Source organism: Theropithecus gelada, chromosome 1, assembly GCF_003255815.1.
Source record: "Theropithecus gelada isolate Dixy chromosome 1, Tgel_1.0, whole genome shotgun sequence".
Lineage (NCBI taxonomy): Eukaryota > Metazoa > Chordata > Mammalia > Primates > Cercopithecidae > Theropithecus > Theropithecus gelada.
In genome coordinates, this window is record NC_037668.1 from 122,371,112 (window position 1) to 122,386,244 (window position 15,133).

At 37.9% G+C, this 15,133-nt stretch overlaps 1 protein-coding gene across 5 annotated transcripts in view; it reads right to left on the reverse strand.

Moving 5' to 3' along the window:
- Nucleotides 1–15,133, reverse strand: part of ARHGAP29 (Rho GTPase activating protein 29) — a 94,664-nt gene that overhangs the window by 18,447 nt on the left and 61,084 nt on the right. For 4 of the 5 annotated variants that reach the window (XM_025355275.1, XM_025355291.1, XM_025355284.1 and 1 more), the window contains 4 exons: nucleotides 10,912–11,144; nucleotides 9,027–9,354; nucleotides 8,787–8,895; nucleotides 2,943–5,944 (listed from right to left, as the gene is read on the reverse strand). In XM_025355275.1, the coding sequence (XP_025211060.1) occupies nucleotides 5,061–5,944; nucleotides 8,787–8,895; nucleotides 9,027–9,354; nucleotides 10,912–11,144 (1,554 nt within the window). In that variant the 3' untranslated portion in view covers nucleotides 2,943–5,060. Of the gene's footprint in view, nucleotides 1–2,942; nucleotides 5,945–8,786; nucleotides 8,896–9,026; nucleotides 9,355–10,911; nucleotides 11,145–15,133 lie in introns of those variants that run through there. The other variant, XM_025355298.1, reaches the window with a different exon arrangement.

The following is a 15,133-nucleotide window of genomic DNA, read 5'->3' on the forward strand; positions in this document are numbered from 1 at the left end:
CAGGTAGCTTTGTTTGTTTTAAAGCCAAGGAAGGATTAACATAAAACTCAAGATGGTGGTTACACCTGCTGTGAGAAGAGAAAGGCATGTGATCAGGAAAGGGCATTCTGGTGGTTCCCTAACATCCTGATAAGGGTGTTAAGGGCAAATGGGAATTCATTTTATAATCATTCTTTAAATGATACATGTATATATACACACTGCTGCATTTATGATCCAGTTTTAAAACAAAAAGTCATTTAAAACTCTCATTGAATCTTAATCATGAGACTTATGTATCTATACTTGGAGATGGAGAATACGTAGACCTTGGTTCCCCGTCCTAGTCTCCTGTGTTATTCCAGTGATTTTTTTTGGCAATTACTAGATGAACTTACAACTTTGATTAAAATAACTGATACAGAAAATTTCTGATTTTGCTAGCAGATCTCTAAAAGCAAATTTTTGGTATAAAATGATCTACAGAGAATTTGGCAGATGGCAACTATTGTATATCAGGTCTGTGTCTACAACTGTAAATAAGATTTTGCCATTCTTATAGTCAGGCTGTGTTATAGTCATCCTGATTTTTAATTTTTTTTTTTTTTTTTTTGAGATGGAGTCTCACTCAGCCTGTCACCCAGGCTGGAGTGCAGTGGCGTGATCTCGGCTCACTGCAACCTCCGCCTCCCAAGTTCAAGCAATTCTTCTGCCTCAGCCTCCTGAGTAGCTGGGATTACAGGCACAAACCACTACGCCCGGCTAATTTTTGTACTTTTAGTAGAGACGGGCTTTCACCATGTTGGTCAGGCTGGTCTCGAACTCCTGACCTCGTGATCCACCCACATTGGCCTCCCAAAGTGCTGGGATTACAGGCGTGAACCACTACACCCGGCCTGATTTTTAAATTTCAGTGCTGTATTCACTTATCAATGAGCAATGCCTCATTGGTAATGGTCACTGTTCATCCCTTGTTTCCAATCCTGTCAACACTATAAAAGGACAACTTACAACATCCTGTAACGAATGGGCATGAACTGTATCCAGAAACCTGAGACATGTTTTCATGTCATGTACAGTTTTTTGTTAATTAAGGCTGAAGATTAACTCAAATAAAGCTTGTAACTCAGAAGTTTAATCTATTAGTTGTTTAATCTGTTTTCTGAACTGCATGCTTATTTTATGTATGCAGAGTAGATTGGCTGAGTGTGAGGACACTTAATACAGTAGTAGGATGCCAACCAAGGCAGAAGCCATGGACTCACCATTTGACAGTCAACATAGTAACTGGTTCAGTCAAGAATTGTCAATAGACTCAAACTAGTCTGTGACAATTCGATGAGAAACAGGACATTTACAATCTTTAAGAATCTCCTCACAAAGTACCTCCTAATTCTAATTTTACAATGGAGAAACCTGGTATATACTATCTGAACCAGGTGACTAAAATTAATAGCATCAGGTATAAGACAAATTGACATTGTGTGCATCCTGGCATGACACATTTGAGTATACAGCATCATTTCTGTAGTACTGGACAAAAATGTCTATCCTAAATCTTATGAGTCTTAACTAATGATAAACCCAAACTGAGGAACTTTCTACAAACTGGTCAATACTCCTCAAGTGTCAAGGTCAAAGACAAGTCTGAAAAGCTGTTCCAGACTGAATGAAACAAGAGATAGGACAACTAAAAGCACTATGTGGTCCTGGATTGGGATGCTGGAACACAGGAACATTACGGAGGCAATCAGAATCAGCAGATTGAATGTGGCCTATGGATTAGATATCATTATGATGTCAATGTCAATATCCTAAGTTTGATGGTGGTACTATGGTTATGTAGGAATGCCCTTGTCTTAAGGAAATACACAGTAGATAGAGGTAATAATGCAAAAAAATATTTTGGCTGGGATTACATTGAATCTACAAATGTAAATTAACATCTCTACATGACTGAAGCTTCTAATTTGTGTACATTATGGAGTGCTACATTTATTTAAGATCTCCTTAAATGCTTCCTGACATGGTCTAACATTTTCTCCATGAAGATCTTGTACATCTTTTGTGAGACTTATTCTTAGGTATTTTGTATTTTTTAATGATATTGAAGAGATCTTTCTAAAAACTTTCATTTCTGTTAGTTGTTGATATCCAGGAATACAACTGACTTACATACTGATTGTGAATGTAGCAACTTTGCTAACTCCTAGATGTTAACTGAATAGTCTACATATATAATCATATCAACACATCACCATAATTTCCTACCTGTAGGAAAGAAAAACCCACAAAATTCCATAGACTGTAAGTTATTTAACAATATACAATGGTTGGCATTTAAAGAGGTGTTTCCAGTTGTATAAATACTGTAAGTAACATAACGATAGCTAGGAATAGTGTAGCCATAGTACCATCTTTAAATCACCCAAATAACTGAGGTACAATTCTATCTGTTTATGAGTTCACTAGGCAACAAGTCTCAGGGATCATATAGTCTTTGTATCAAAACAAATACACTGCCTAAGGTACACTAAAAGTAATTTAACATACTGTACTCATAAATTCGAATTAAGTTCTCTGTAGGTAAAACTTGGCTAGGGAAGTTATGATCAACCCTTCAGAAATGACTTCTCAGAACCTTGGACAATACACCTCCCACAAGGCTTCCTGGTGTTCTGGTAGCACTAACAGGGCTCCCGCTGTTGCCCCTTCCCTTTGCTCACATATCTTTCCATGTGGCATAAAACAACTTCTGGATAAATGATTTCCACCACATTATTAGCTAGCACAACACACTGCACACTGTGGACACTCTAGAAATAGCAACCTCTTCTCAAGAGATACTTGCCTCAGAGCCCCAGGAAACTAGAAAGCATCTAGAGGCTTAAGGCTCTAAGCTGGACAAAGTGCCAGGGAACCCTAAAGGCAGAAAGGACCCAAAAGTGAAATTCTCATTTTTGAGCTGTGAGGGAAAACAGAGAAGTGAGTTTATTACAGGATATAACCTTTGGGTTGTCTCCATATATTAAAAGAAAACTGAAGAAGTTTAAAAGTACATTTTCTAAGTTTTAGTATAGGATGATGATAATGTTCTGGAGATGAATAGGTGCTCATGGTTGCAAAACAATGAGAATATACTTAATGCCACTGAACTATATGCTGAAAAATGGTTCAAACAATATACTTAAAAATGGTAAATGTTACGTGTATTTTACCACAATAAAAAATTTTTAAAGTTGCATTTTCTATTGTTAAAAACTACCAGATATCATTTAGTAATCATAGTCATTAAGAGCACTAACCATCAAAATCTGACCGCCCTATGTTTGAGATTTGACTCCACCTGTGGAACACAGAAGCAAGTCATTTAACTAAGCCTTAGTTTCCTTACCTGTAACACAGAAAAAATAACATGATTACCCACCCATTACAGGTTGCTCTGGACTTGAAATAAAATAATCCATGTAGCAACTTGGCAAAGTTCCTGGCACACAGAGAAGGCTCAATACACATCGGCTCTAATTTTCTTTTTAGGTATTCACAGCAATATGATTCTTTTATATTTTGTACAATGAGGACTAAAAACAAGGCTTCAGGAAAAAAAAGGGCTGGTTATTGCTCCCTAGACCTTCACATCACATAGAACTATAAAACAAGTTTCCATAAAACTCATTCCACATTGTAGTCAAGGGATGTATGATCCCAGGTGTTGACTTCTAAGCCAATGGTTAATAACCTTAAACTCTCATACTGTAATAGGCAACAATTGAAAAGAAGCCACGAGAACTTGAGATAATTTAACAAGTTGATATATATATATATTATCAAGTATAACAGTCATACAAAAACATTTAGTAGAAATATAATTCACACATACAAAAACAGTCTACTTATTTTTTGTCCCTTTTACATCCTATTTTAGACAAAATGATAAAACCCAGAAAATAACAGGAATGTACTAGTCCTAAAAACTGGACATTTTATAAATGAAACAGATCCAATCACCTATACTTTCTCTCAAATTCCAAATAATGAGGCTTACTGACCTGTACTCTCAGAATCAACTTAAATAAATTTTAGCTTGATTTGGATGGAATATACACTTTCAATGGTTGACAATCCAGGTAGAACAAGTACATAAAATGATTCATAAGTCAAAACATTTCATACAAAAGGAATGGTTTTAACCCAGACAAATCAAGAGGAAATGCACTGAATTTAAAAACTTCTGAAACACGCATTTTTTGGACCATTTATAAAATACCAAAAAGTTCAGAACTGCTGAATAACAAAAGTTTATATAAAATAAAGCCAAGGGGTGAAAAAACTATCAAATGTATTAAAACCATCTAATGCCAAATACAACATAACTGAACTATATAATTTAGAAATAGGTTTAAGTGCATTTTCTTTATACAATGTAATTGACTATCACATGTAAAAACTGGCAATTAATTAAAATGCAATTAAATACAGATTTCCAAGCCTTCTGGCCATTATGTAAACATTTAAAAATTAAGTGAATTGCCAATTGAAAAATAAGAGCTTACATATGTATCTTAAAAAAGCACAAATGTAAAAGATGCAGTATAAAGTTATGTGAAAAAACATATTCATACCAACAAAATCTTTTTAGGCACTTGCATTCAGAAACATTCCTTTTATAAATAAGCACTTATAATAGTTTCACTCCAAAAAATAAACCTGATTTTCCCAAATTGCACCTATTAGTTGAGAACTATTATCATATATTAGGGATGCATTCAAATGGACCATTTGGTGGGGAAAGTCAACTGAACTTTAAAAAATATGAATCCACCTATCTTATTCACAACTTCAAAAATACAGAATTTAAAGATAATTCCAGTGAGGCACAAATGTGACCCTATCAAAACATTCTACCATTCAGTATTACCAACAGAGGATAATACGATACAACAACAAAAGGCAAAACCCATGATTTGGCAGTCCTATACAAAAGGGGCCCTGTCAAAACACTCTTTCACAAAATAAGCACAATACCACAAAATAACACAACAACAATAACAACAACAAAAAACCCCTGAAATTTGACAACCCTACACAAATTGTGGAATTTCATCTTCGAGGTCTTCAAACTGTTGCATTCGTTTTAGCCTTGGTCTCTGACATGTTGGATTCACATCAGGCAAGCCAAGCTCCTCAGAGTCTTCTTTAGGTTGACCAGTTGCCTGCCCAGGACAAGCTGATGCTTTGTCTGGGTCTGGCCTTGACTTCACCATGAGACCCTGGGGATCGTGAGCTGTGCCAGGAGGCACTGCTGCTGAGGGTGAAGCTGGCTTCTCCTCATTCCCCCTGATACTGATGGCGGGAGCATGTGGTTTATAAAATGTTGTCCAATGTTGAGGCTGCAGTGTTCTGGGTGCTCTGACAGGAGCGAGAGGGTAGGAATCCGAAGACCGTCTCTCAGACGCCTCTCTCACTGACCTGACTGGCTCTGTGTATGGCTTACTGGGCTGAGTGGCATTGACAGAATGGTCCCCACTAACCTGGAGGCTTGTTGTCACTCCTTTTTCCTGGAGTGCACTGGGCGTGATCATTGTAGTCTTGGCAGTTAGGCTGTTTTGTTCATACTGTTTGTCCTGAATTTTTTGTAGAGTTTGCTGGTCAAAGCCATTAAATTTGGAACAAACAGTAGTAGCAGTGTCTTTTCTATTAACTCCTTCAAAGGCAGGATTCTTGCAAAACTTGTCTAAATTTACATTTCCCATATTTCTACCATTTCTCTCCTTAGGAGGGCTTGCAAGAAGTAGTCTATCTATAGGCAAACTTACAGGTCTAATCTTGGTCCTTGGAGTATGCCTCTCCACACAGTTTGTTGATGACCTATCAGATTTCAGAGAAAGTGGCTTAGGGGTTTTACCATCTTCTATCTTTTGGGATGCTGATTCAACCTCCTGGTCTAGAAGCAACTGTGCTTTGTCTGAAAATGAAAGCAATCTATTTAACTTCATGGCACATGGTTAATAAGAGAGTCTGAATGAGAGAGATGAACACTGTATCAAGACAATACAAGTCTTACATATTTTTTCTAAAGTAATATTCTCAGTTATCTATGCAGAGGAGTTAAACATTTGCACAGTATTAAAGGTGTATATTGAATTTAAAAGTTCAAATTTTTTACTCATTTAAATCAATATGAACAGCTACAAAATACCAAAAAACACTTGCTGAGTAACTTCCTTTTAAGTGCTGTGCATGAACAAGTACTTTCTGGGTCAAAAGACTATCACAATGTCAACAAGTAGACATGGGAAAATCAACCTCAGAAAAGTGGCACTAATTTACACACCAACCAGATGTAACTGTGCCCTGAATCCCAAGGATTTTGCCAACTCACTCAATCTGCTTTTCAGTTACACTCAACCCAGTGAGAACATATCATATTAGATTACTTAGATGCTCTCCTTATCTGATTAACTAATAAAGCATAACATCCATTCTGTCAAATGAAGGCTGAATGCTTTTAAGTTAAAAAATGCCATTTTCCCCATCTGCTCCCAGATTTTCTTTCTTCTACAGTCTGAACCCATAGTCCATGTTTTCTCACTTAAAAGCCTCAGTTCCTGCATCTATCCTAAAAAATTCCAATTCCAGGAATGTTCCAGCCCTCCATTCTCCTGCTTTTCTGTTCACTGCCGAAACACATCCACCAACTCCGTGCCTCAACGCCATCCTGACTTTGAGCTGCAGCCGGCCCCAAGCAGAGCATGCAATCCTGTCCCTGCCACCCAGTCCTTCACCCACATCTTTTAGGCAGTGGTTTGCAGACAGGTACCCACCAGAGTAACTTTTTGGTTGTCATCTCATCTGACCTTCTTCTACACCTGGGACTGCTGGCCTCTCTTCCCTGGGTTCCAAAGCTCTTTTTTTTGTTTTGTTTCGCTTTTGTTTTTTGAGACAGAGTCTCACTCTGTCACCCAGGCTGGAGTACAGTGGCATTATCTTGGTTCACTGCAACCTCCGCCTCCTGGGTTCAGGTGATTCTCTTGCCTCACCCTCCTGAGTAGCTGAGATTACAGGTGCCTGCCACCATGTATAGATAATTTTTGTATTTTTAATAGAGACAGGGTTTCACCATGTTGGCCAGGCTGGTCCTGAACTCCTGACTTCAAGATCCGCACACTCCGACCTCCCAAAGTGTTGGAATTATAGGTGTGAGCCACCACACCCGGGCCAAAGCTCTTTTGATTTGCTTTCCCGGGTCCTCCACACATTTATAGAGCATTCTAAGGGACCTGATTCCTTGCAATTGGACTGTAAGCACCAATGTATATTCTTAAATTTCTGAGGGAAAAACTTAGAGCATAATGGAGAAGAGTACAGACTCTGAAGCACAGTTGCCTGGGTCCTGGCTCAGCCCTGCCTGCCACTTCTGCACTGGGCTAGGCAATCACTGTCTAGCCACTGCCAGTGGCTATGTGTCTTCATCTGTGAAAAAAGACTCCTATGTGTATCTATGTTGCTGTGTGATCTAAATGATCTACTAGGAAAAGTGCTTAAAATTATGTTGTATGTAATAAACACTGGAAAGTGACATTTATTATCATTACTGTTCCTAAGAGCTTCATGGGATAGTGAAAAAGGTTAGGTTTAGCAATCAGAACTGGGTTCAAATGTATTAGGAGCACAATCTTTGGCATTACTTAGTCTCTTTCAGATGGTTGGTTATGGGCTGAATGAGGATAATGCTCTTTATAGCACAGAACTATTATGATGATCAAATAGAATCAAACAAATAAGCACAGTGCTTAGCACAGAACAGGCAGGTACCTGGTAAATGTTAGTTCCTTTCTTTTTTTTTTTTTTGAGAAAGAATTTCACTTGTCACATTCTCAGCTCACTGCAACCTCTGCCTCTAGGGTTCAAGTGATTCTCCTGCTTCAGCCTCCTGAGTAGCTGGGATTACAGGTGCCCGTCACCATGCCTGGCTATTTTTTGTATTTTTAGTAGGGATGGGGTTTCACCATGTTGGCCAAGCTGGTCTCAAACTCCTGACCTCAGGTGATCCGCCCGCCTTGGCCTCCCAAAGTGTTGGGATTACAGGTGTGAGCCACCATGTCCGTCACTCCTTTCCTTTTTAGACCCTATGCTCACTGATACTTGATTACACATTAAATTTAACATATATGGCTGCAATGTAAAAACTTGGAATTTAGCTATAACAATGTAGAAATGACAATATAAATGGAAGCTTTTTCACCAGCTTAACAACTAGCAATGACAGCAACTAATATTATAAAGAGAAAATAAGTGAATAAAATGACTGTAGTCAAGGAAATAAAAAATACATACACATCTCTGTGTTTAATGGGTTAAATGTAGGCCACAGGTAAAAAGCATGTCAAAAAAAAAGGAGGACTCTAAATTTTTTTAAGAGTCTAGTTTGACTCCATATGAACAGTTAGTTCAATGCACTGAATTATGGAACCAGAAGATACTAATGAATATCACATTGCTCAACACATTTCTACCTTGATTTTAGCTGATGGCAAAATGCAGAAACGAAAACAAAATTCAGAAGGAACACAAAAAACATTATGACCTCCAAGATGTCCTTATTACAAGAAAGACTTTTATGAAGAATGACATTCATTTAAATGCAAGGTACACTAAAAGGCAACTTTCTCAATGGCTAGTCAAGATTTGTTAACTAACAAAGCTTCATTCTCTGGCTTCCCTCATCACCCCTCACCTTGACTTTAATCATGGTTCTACCGGCAGTTTTAAGTCAGCAAACTTTTTTTTTTAACATGGCTACTCACCACTGAGACATGCATCCCATTTTTCTAACGCATTTTGCTTGCGTTCTGACTCCTCAAATGATGTAGCTCGTTCAAAAATTTTGCTTTCACTCTCTGAAGTATGGATATCCTGTTGATGGAAGATAATTTTTAAAATGGAAGAAGTAAAATACAACCTCAAAATAAAGAGTTCAAAGATTTTTAACTTATTAACATAAACATTACAAAGTTCTAATATAATTCCATAAAGGTCAAACTCACTTCCTTTGAAGGAAAAAATAGTGACTTCATGGAACGTTCAGGGTCTCTTTCTTCTGGTGATAACAGAGGCTTTGGAAAACAGCCTTGATCAACCTGAGGTGAAAAAACACCTGTGCTACACATGACATCTTGCGGCTGTAGGGCCCCATCGAAGATCTTCTGTGAGTGAGTAATGAGGAACTCCACCAAGCGTGCTTGGTTTGAATACTCGGCAAGGGAGGAGATGGTGATAGGAGCAGTTGTGGGCCTTGGCCTGATGAGACTTGGTCCAAATATCACCCCCAAGTTTTTGGAGTTCATCTTGTTTTCTTCTGCATGATCTACTACCCTGCAAAGTAGAACACATAAAGTTGCATAAGATTTGCCTATTAGAGTTCCTTGACTGTAGTTTACTATGGAATAGAGAGGGTGGAGGAAAAATGAGCTGCATAAGAATACTAGGGGGAAAAAGTCTAGGAAAAGGTTATATTTATTTGATTAAAATATTGACCACATGCCAAATAAAGTTTCACAGTTTCACAGTATTGAAATAAATTTCAAGTAGAAGGAAGTACTACAGTTTTACCAGCAGAAAGAAAAAATACCCCTAAAAACTGCTCCCATCTCAGTATATGGTATATCCTCCCAAGTCCTTATACTGGGAACCTAAACAACATTGTCAGTTCTCTCACTACCCATCTCCAGTCTTCAAGTCTAGATGATTCTCCCTTCTGAAGATCTCAGTTCCAACACCATCCCCACTCCTCTGGCCTCACTTGAAGCTCTTACCACCTTTTATTTCTATGATTATTCAAGGAGATCTGAATTGTAATAAAGGCCTCCTCTTCAACCTAGTTTCCATATTGCTGCCAAAATATCTAAAAGGCGAATCTGAGCCTGTCAAATCCCTAGCTCAAAATTCTTTAGTGCGTACCGAAGCAAGATGGTCAGTGCACCTACCAGGCACGCAAAACTTTATCAGGCCTCTAGCTGGCTCAGTTTCTGCTACTGCTTGCTGTATTGCAGCCTAACCAATTCACTTGTATTTCTCAGATGCACAATGTGCTCTTGTGTCTCCATGTCTGTGACTTTGTGCCTGGAATGCTCTTCTGTGTCATTTTGCCCACCAAGATACTACTTGGTTCTGTAAGTCTGATTCAAGGGCTATCTCCTCTGATTTATGCCCTGACCACACAATCTTCCTCTGCATGCTGTACATAGCTGTTATAACAATGATGCTGTACTCTGCTTGTCTGCAGATCTGTCCCTGCAGCTGATGAGACCAACAGATGGCTGAAGCCCTGTGTTTTCATCCTTGTTTAGCCAGCCAGAGCCTGGCACACAGGAGGCATCTGAGGGAACCATGTTGGCTGCAAATACATATATCTTCAATGTCTCCCCTTCCCTTGCACAGATTGGAGATGAAATGTTCATTTTAAAAGTAACACTGCAACAATATGAACACACTTAACACTTAAGAATGGCTAAGAAGTGCCAGGTGTGATGGCTCACACCTGTAATCCCAGCACTTTGGGAGACTGAGGTGGGCAGATCATGAGGTCAGGAGTTTGAGACCAGCCTGGCCAGTATGTTGAAACCCTGCCTCTACTAAAAATACAAAAATTAGCTGGGCATGGTGGCATGCACCTGTATTCCCAGCTACTCGGGAGGCTGAGGCAGAAGAATCGCTTGAACCCAGGAGGCGGAGGTTGCAGTAAGCCAAGATCTTGCCACTGCACTCCAGCCTGGGCGACAGAGCAAGACTCTGTCTCCCCCCCCAAAAAAAAAAAGAATGGCTAAGAAAGTAAATTTTGTTATGTGGATTTGGATTTTATCACAATTAAAAACAAAACAAAACAAAATCAATTGCCCATTAATGAATGTTCTAGTTATATAAAATTCTTACCGCTTTAGATGTACTATAAGGAAATGAAGACTGTTAAAATTTGATGCTGGCAATTGTCTTAGAAGGTCTTTGATTTTTAGAAGAATTCGGTTTATTTCTATACACATATTTGGCCATTTTTTGTCTTCAAGACTATCCTTTTTTGTCTCTTGCTCTTCATTTACATGTTGGATCTCTTTTGCAAGGTCTATAAATTCCTTGTACAATCGAAATAAAATAAATGGTTCTGGGAGCTAAAGAAATAAAATTACATTGGGGTGAGTACTCTTTTTTTCTGTTAATAATCAACTATTACTAACAGTTTCAGAACGATTTAGGATGTCCCTTTACATTAAGAAGATTTAAAGTCAATCCACATTTAGTAATGTAAATGTTTGCTACAGATGTGGTCTATAAAGTAAACCTAGAATCATCATCATAAATTGTATCTGTATTAAAAATGACTTAACTGATAATCAGTAAAACTAAACCTAAAGCTGCATGATGGAATTTTACAAGTCTGATATATATTCTATACCAATTACATTCATGACTCCCCCAAAGTTAGTATGATCTTCAACTGTTTTATTGAAATAAAACCCAGGATAATGCATAAAATAAGTCAAATTAATTAAAAAGGCAAATAAACTGAATTTTCTTGATATGAGAGAAACAGCAAGAAAACATTGTCAACATTTTATTTATCTAATTTTTTAACACACCTTGAATTGTCATAAATAGTTCAAAAGAACAAGTACCTTCTCAAACTAACAAAGGGCATGCCATTTTGATCTGCCCGGTGTCATACCGAATTTCAATGTTTCCACTTGCTCTGTGATGAAACACAGGGTACCTCTAACTACTACCTGATGTTCTATTTTGTCAGTGGTGAGGTAGGTGCCCCTTTCTCTAGTTTCCTCTGCTGGTCCTAGAGAGGGGCAGCCTTGAAATCAATTTCTACCCACACTACTCTGGGATCTGAAGGAAGTCACTTAACACCTCTTGGAGCTGCAGATTTCCTACACAGTAAATGAGTAGCATTAAGGCTACTCTCTAACATTGTTTTAAGAATGGAACATGCTTTCTCACAAGAAAGTCTCCATCACATAATATTCCTGAGACAGAATGAGAGCTGATAGTATTGGACCCTATTCATTTCCTCTCCTTGCCTGGCTAGAAGAGATAAAGGACGATTCATTACGAGATTTATAGTCATTCAACGCTACTTGGCCTCCATTTTTCAGCTAAGAGTCCTGTAAAATGTGATTAAAGATACACCAGTAGTTTCCTGGGCTAACATGGTAGATTCAACAATTATACCCAATTTCTTTCCCTGCAATCCCACTAAAATACAGTAAGCCCACAGGAGTGCGAGAAGAAGAGAGGAGACGAAAGCATGACTTCATAAGCTGAAGAGTTGAAGAGCAAATGAACAAGTACTGACTTAGCAGCTCTGAGAAAGCTGAAATCTCAAACTGTGAACCAACATGACTGACAGAATCCTAAGGAGACTCAGGGACTGTCAGCAGTAGGTCTTCTGAAACTGCTGGAGCGTGGGCTATCTGAGATGGCTAAGATCTGTAGATCCCTGTTGCCACTTGACTCTTCTGAGCAGCCTCTTTCCGAGAAGTCTCAAGATTTCTTCTCCAGGCAGTATAAAACAAAGAGTCTCTGGATGGGCAATGTCAAACACAAAGGACAGATGGGCAACTATCTGAAAACTGGGATTTAGTGGCTACACATGCCGTTCTAAACATAGAGATCCTGAGACCTTCTTAGCCTGCTTGGCTCTTACAGGACTGGCACCACACTCTAGGCAAGAAAAGACTCTTCTCTGGGGTATCAGACTCCCCCATAAACAGAAACCTATAGCGATAGAGGCATCAAGTGTTTCCCAAACAGTCCGCCTACATCACCCTACAATAAAGCTCAAAGTCTTCAAAGACTTCATGTGTTCAGGAGCTTCGAAAGAGATTCAATTTTCAACTCTTTCATTTTAAGCAGACAACCACGGAGACAGAAATCAAAATGAGTAGGAAAAAAAAAAAACAAACGTAAAGGTCTAGGACTGTGCTGTTAACATGGTGGCCACAAGGCACATACGGCTACTGAGCACTGGAAATGTGGCTGGTCTAAACTGAAATGTACTTTAAATGAACAAAACATAGCAGATTTTAAAGACTCAGTAACAAAAAAAGGTAAAATTATTTCATTAATAATTTAAAAATACTGATTAAATGTTCAAATGGTATTTTCAGTTTAAGTAAAATATTAAACTAATTTCACCTGTTTATGTGGCTACTAGAAAATTTAATATTGTAATATGTGGCTCACATTATATTTCTATTGGGCAAGGCTAGAGAATAAGCCAAGAAAAGAATCCTTTAAAAAAAAAAGGATTAAACTATAAAAAAAAAAAAAAAAACAAACTATAAATATCCTCAGATACTGCAGTCATTAAAAAAGGAAGAAAGTTGCAAAAAGAACAAAAACCACAGTTTTGGAAAATTGAAACATGATACCAGGAATGAAATAGTTGACAGCAAGGAAGAAAGATAAAGCTGAGGAAATCTCTTAGAAAGTGTTGTAAGAAAACAAAAAAAGAAATGAATGATAGAGAAAAGATAAGGGAACTTGAGAACCTGTCCAGGTTGTCAAGTATCCAAATAAGAGTTCCAGATGGAAAGCAAAGAGAAAATAGAGGGGAAGAAATGAGCAGCAAAATGATAAGTTCCAAAAACTAAAGGACTAACCAGGATTGGCAGTGCTCATGGAGTGCCCGGAATAGTGGATAAAATATACCCACATCGAAACACAAACTTATACAATTTTAGGATAAAGGGAAAAAAAGAAGATTCTACAAGCTTTCAGAGACAAAATCATAGGCCACATACAAGGAGTTAGAAATGAGAAGGATTTTAGGTGAAGACAACAAAAAAAACCTTTGAATTTCTGAAGAAAAATAATTTTCAGCCTAGAATATTACAACCTTCCACACTATCAACACCATGATATTTCCATTCAAGAGAGTAGAATATAAAGACATTCGTGGATAAATAAGGTTTTAAATATTTACTCCTATTCTACCTTGCTCAAGTATGGGCATGACCAAAACAGGAGAATAAAACAAAAACAAAAACAACAAAAAAAGGGAAGACATGACAGGCATTTCCTCAAAAATGAGGAGAAGGTGGAAGAGATATCCCAGGATGGCAGCTAGTTACCACATTTTTAAAAATCCAGTACAAAATTATAGCTAGATAAGGAGGAGTAAGTTCTGGTGTTTTATACCACTGTAAGATGACTGTAGTTAACAATAATATATTACATACTTTCAAATAACTAAAAGGAGGGTGTTGAATGTTCCTCAAATGGAGAAATGATAAATGTTTGAGATGACGGCTGGGCTAATTACCCTGAGCTGATCACTATGCATCACATATACCAAAACATCACTGTGTACTCTATAAATGTGTACAATTATTACATGTCAATTTAAAAAAAATTTTTTAAAAGGATCCAGCTGGGAGCAACAGAACTGCAGAGATTGATATGTTGAGGACTATCATCGCTTTCTCTCTGACATTATCTCTTCATTTTCACCCGAGGACAGAGAGTATCAGCTAAGCTTGGCTCAGATCTTTTTTTGTACTTGTCTCATGACAATGTGCTGATTAAGTTTTTGCAATCCCTCCATGAGCTGCTGCTTGATGCTACCAAAGCCATTTATTTCGTCCCACCAAGTAGGTCTTTGGACCTACTCCTGCAAACTACAGGTATAACAGTGAGAAAAAAAAAAGAGAGAGCAGCCTACTCCCTGACCATATTCCCGCTAGAATGTGCAGTACCCAGCTTACAGGACAGTCCTTTCAGATGGTCCAAATGTAGTAAATTACGTGTTCCCAGGACACATTCATGATCTTGACCACTACCCTATCACAATGGCTATTTTAAAATATCAACGAAGGCAAAGCCAGCCTACGATCCAGACACTGTTTTATTTACTTCATATAACTGTGTGGATACTGGGATTGCCTTACACAGCTAGATTTATGCTTTCAAGTCAATTTTCCAAAGGTTAACAATACATTGTTTAGGAATAAATAACATGTATTAAAACTATTAAGAAAAGAGAGAGAGTTATGATTATTAAAGACCTCTTTGGTGGAGTTAGGCGGATGTAACTTGGAAGAGGAACGTGGGGGTTTTTTATAAGGTACAGTAATATTCTATTTTCTTAAGG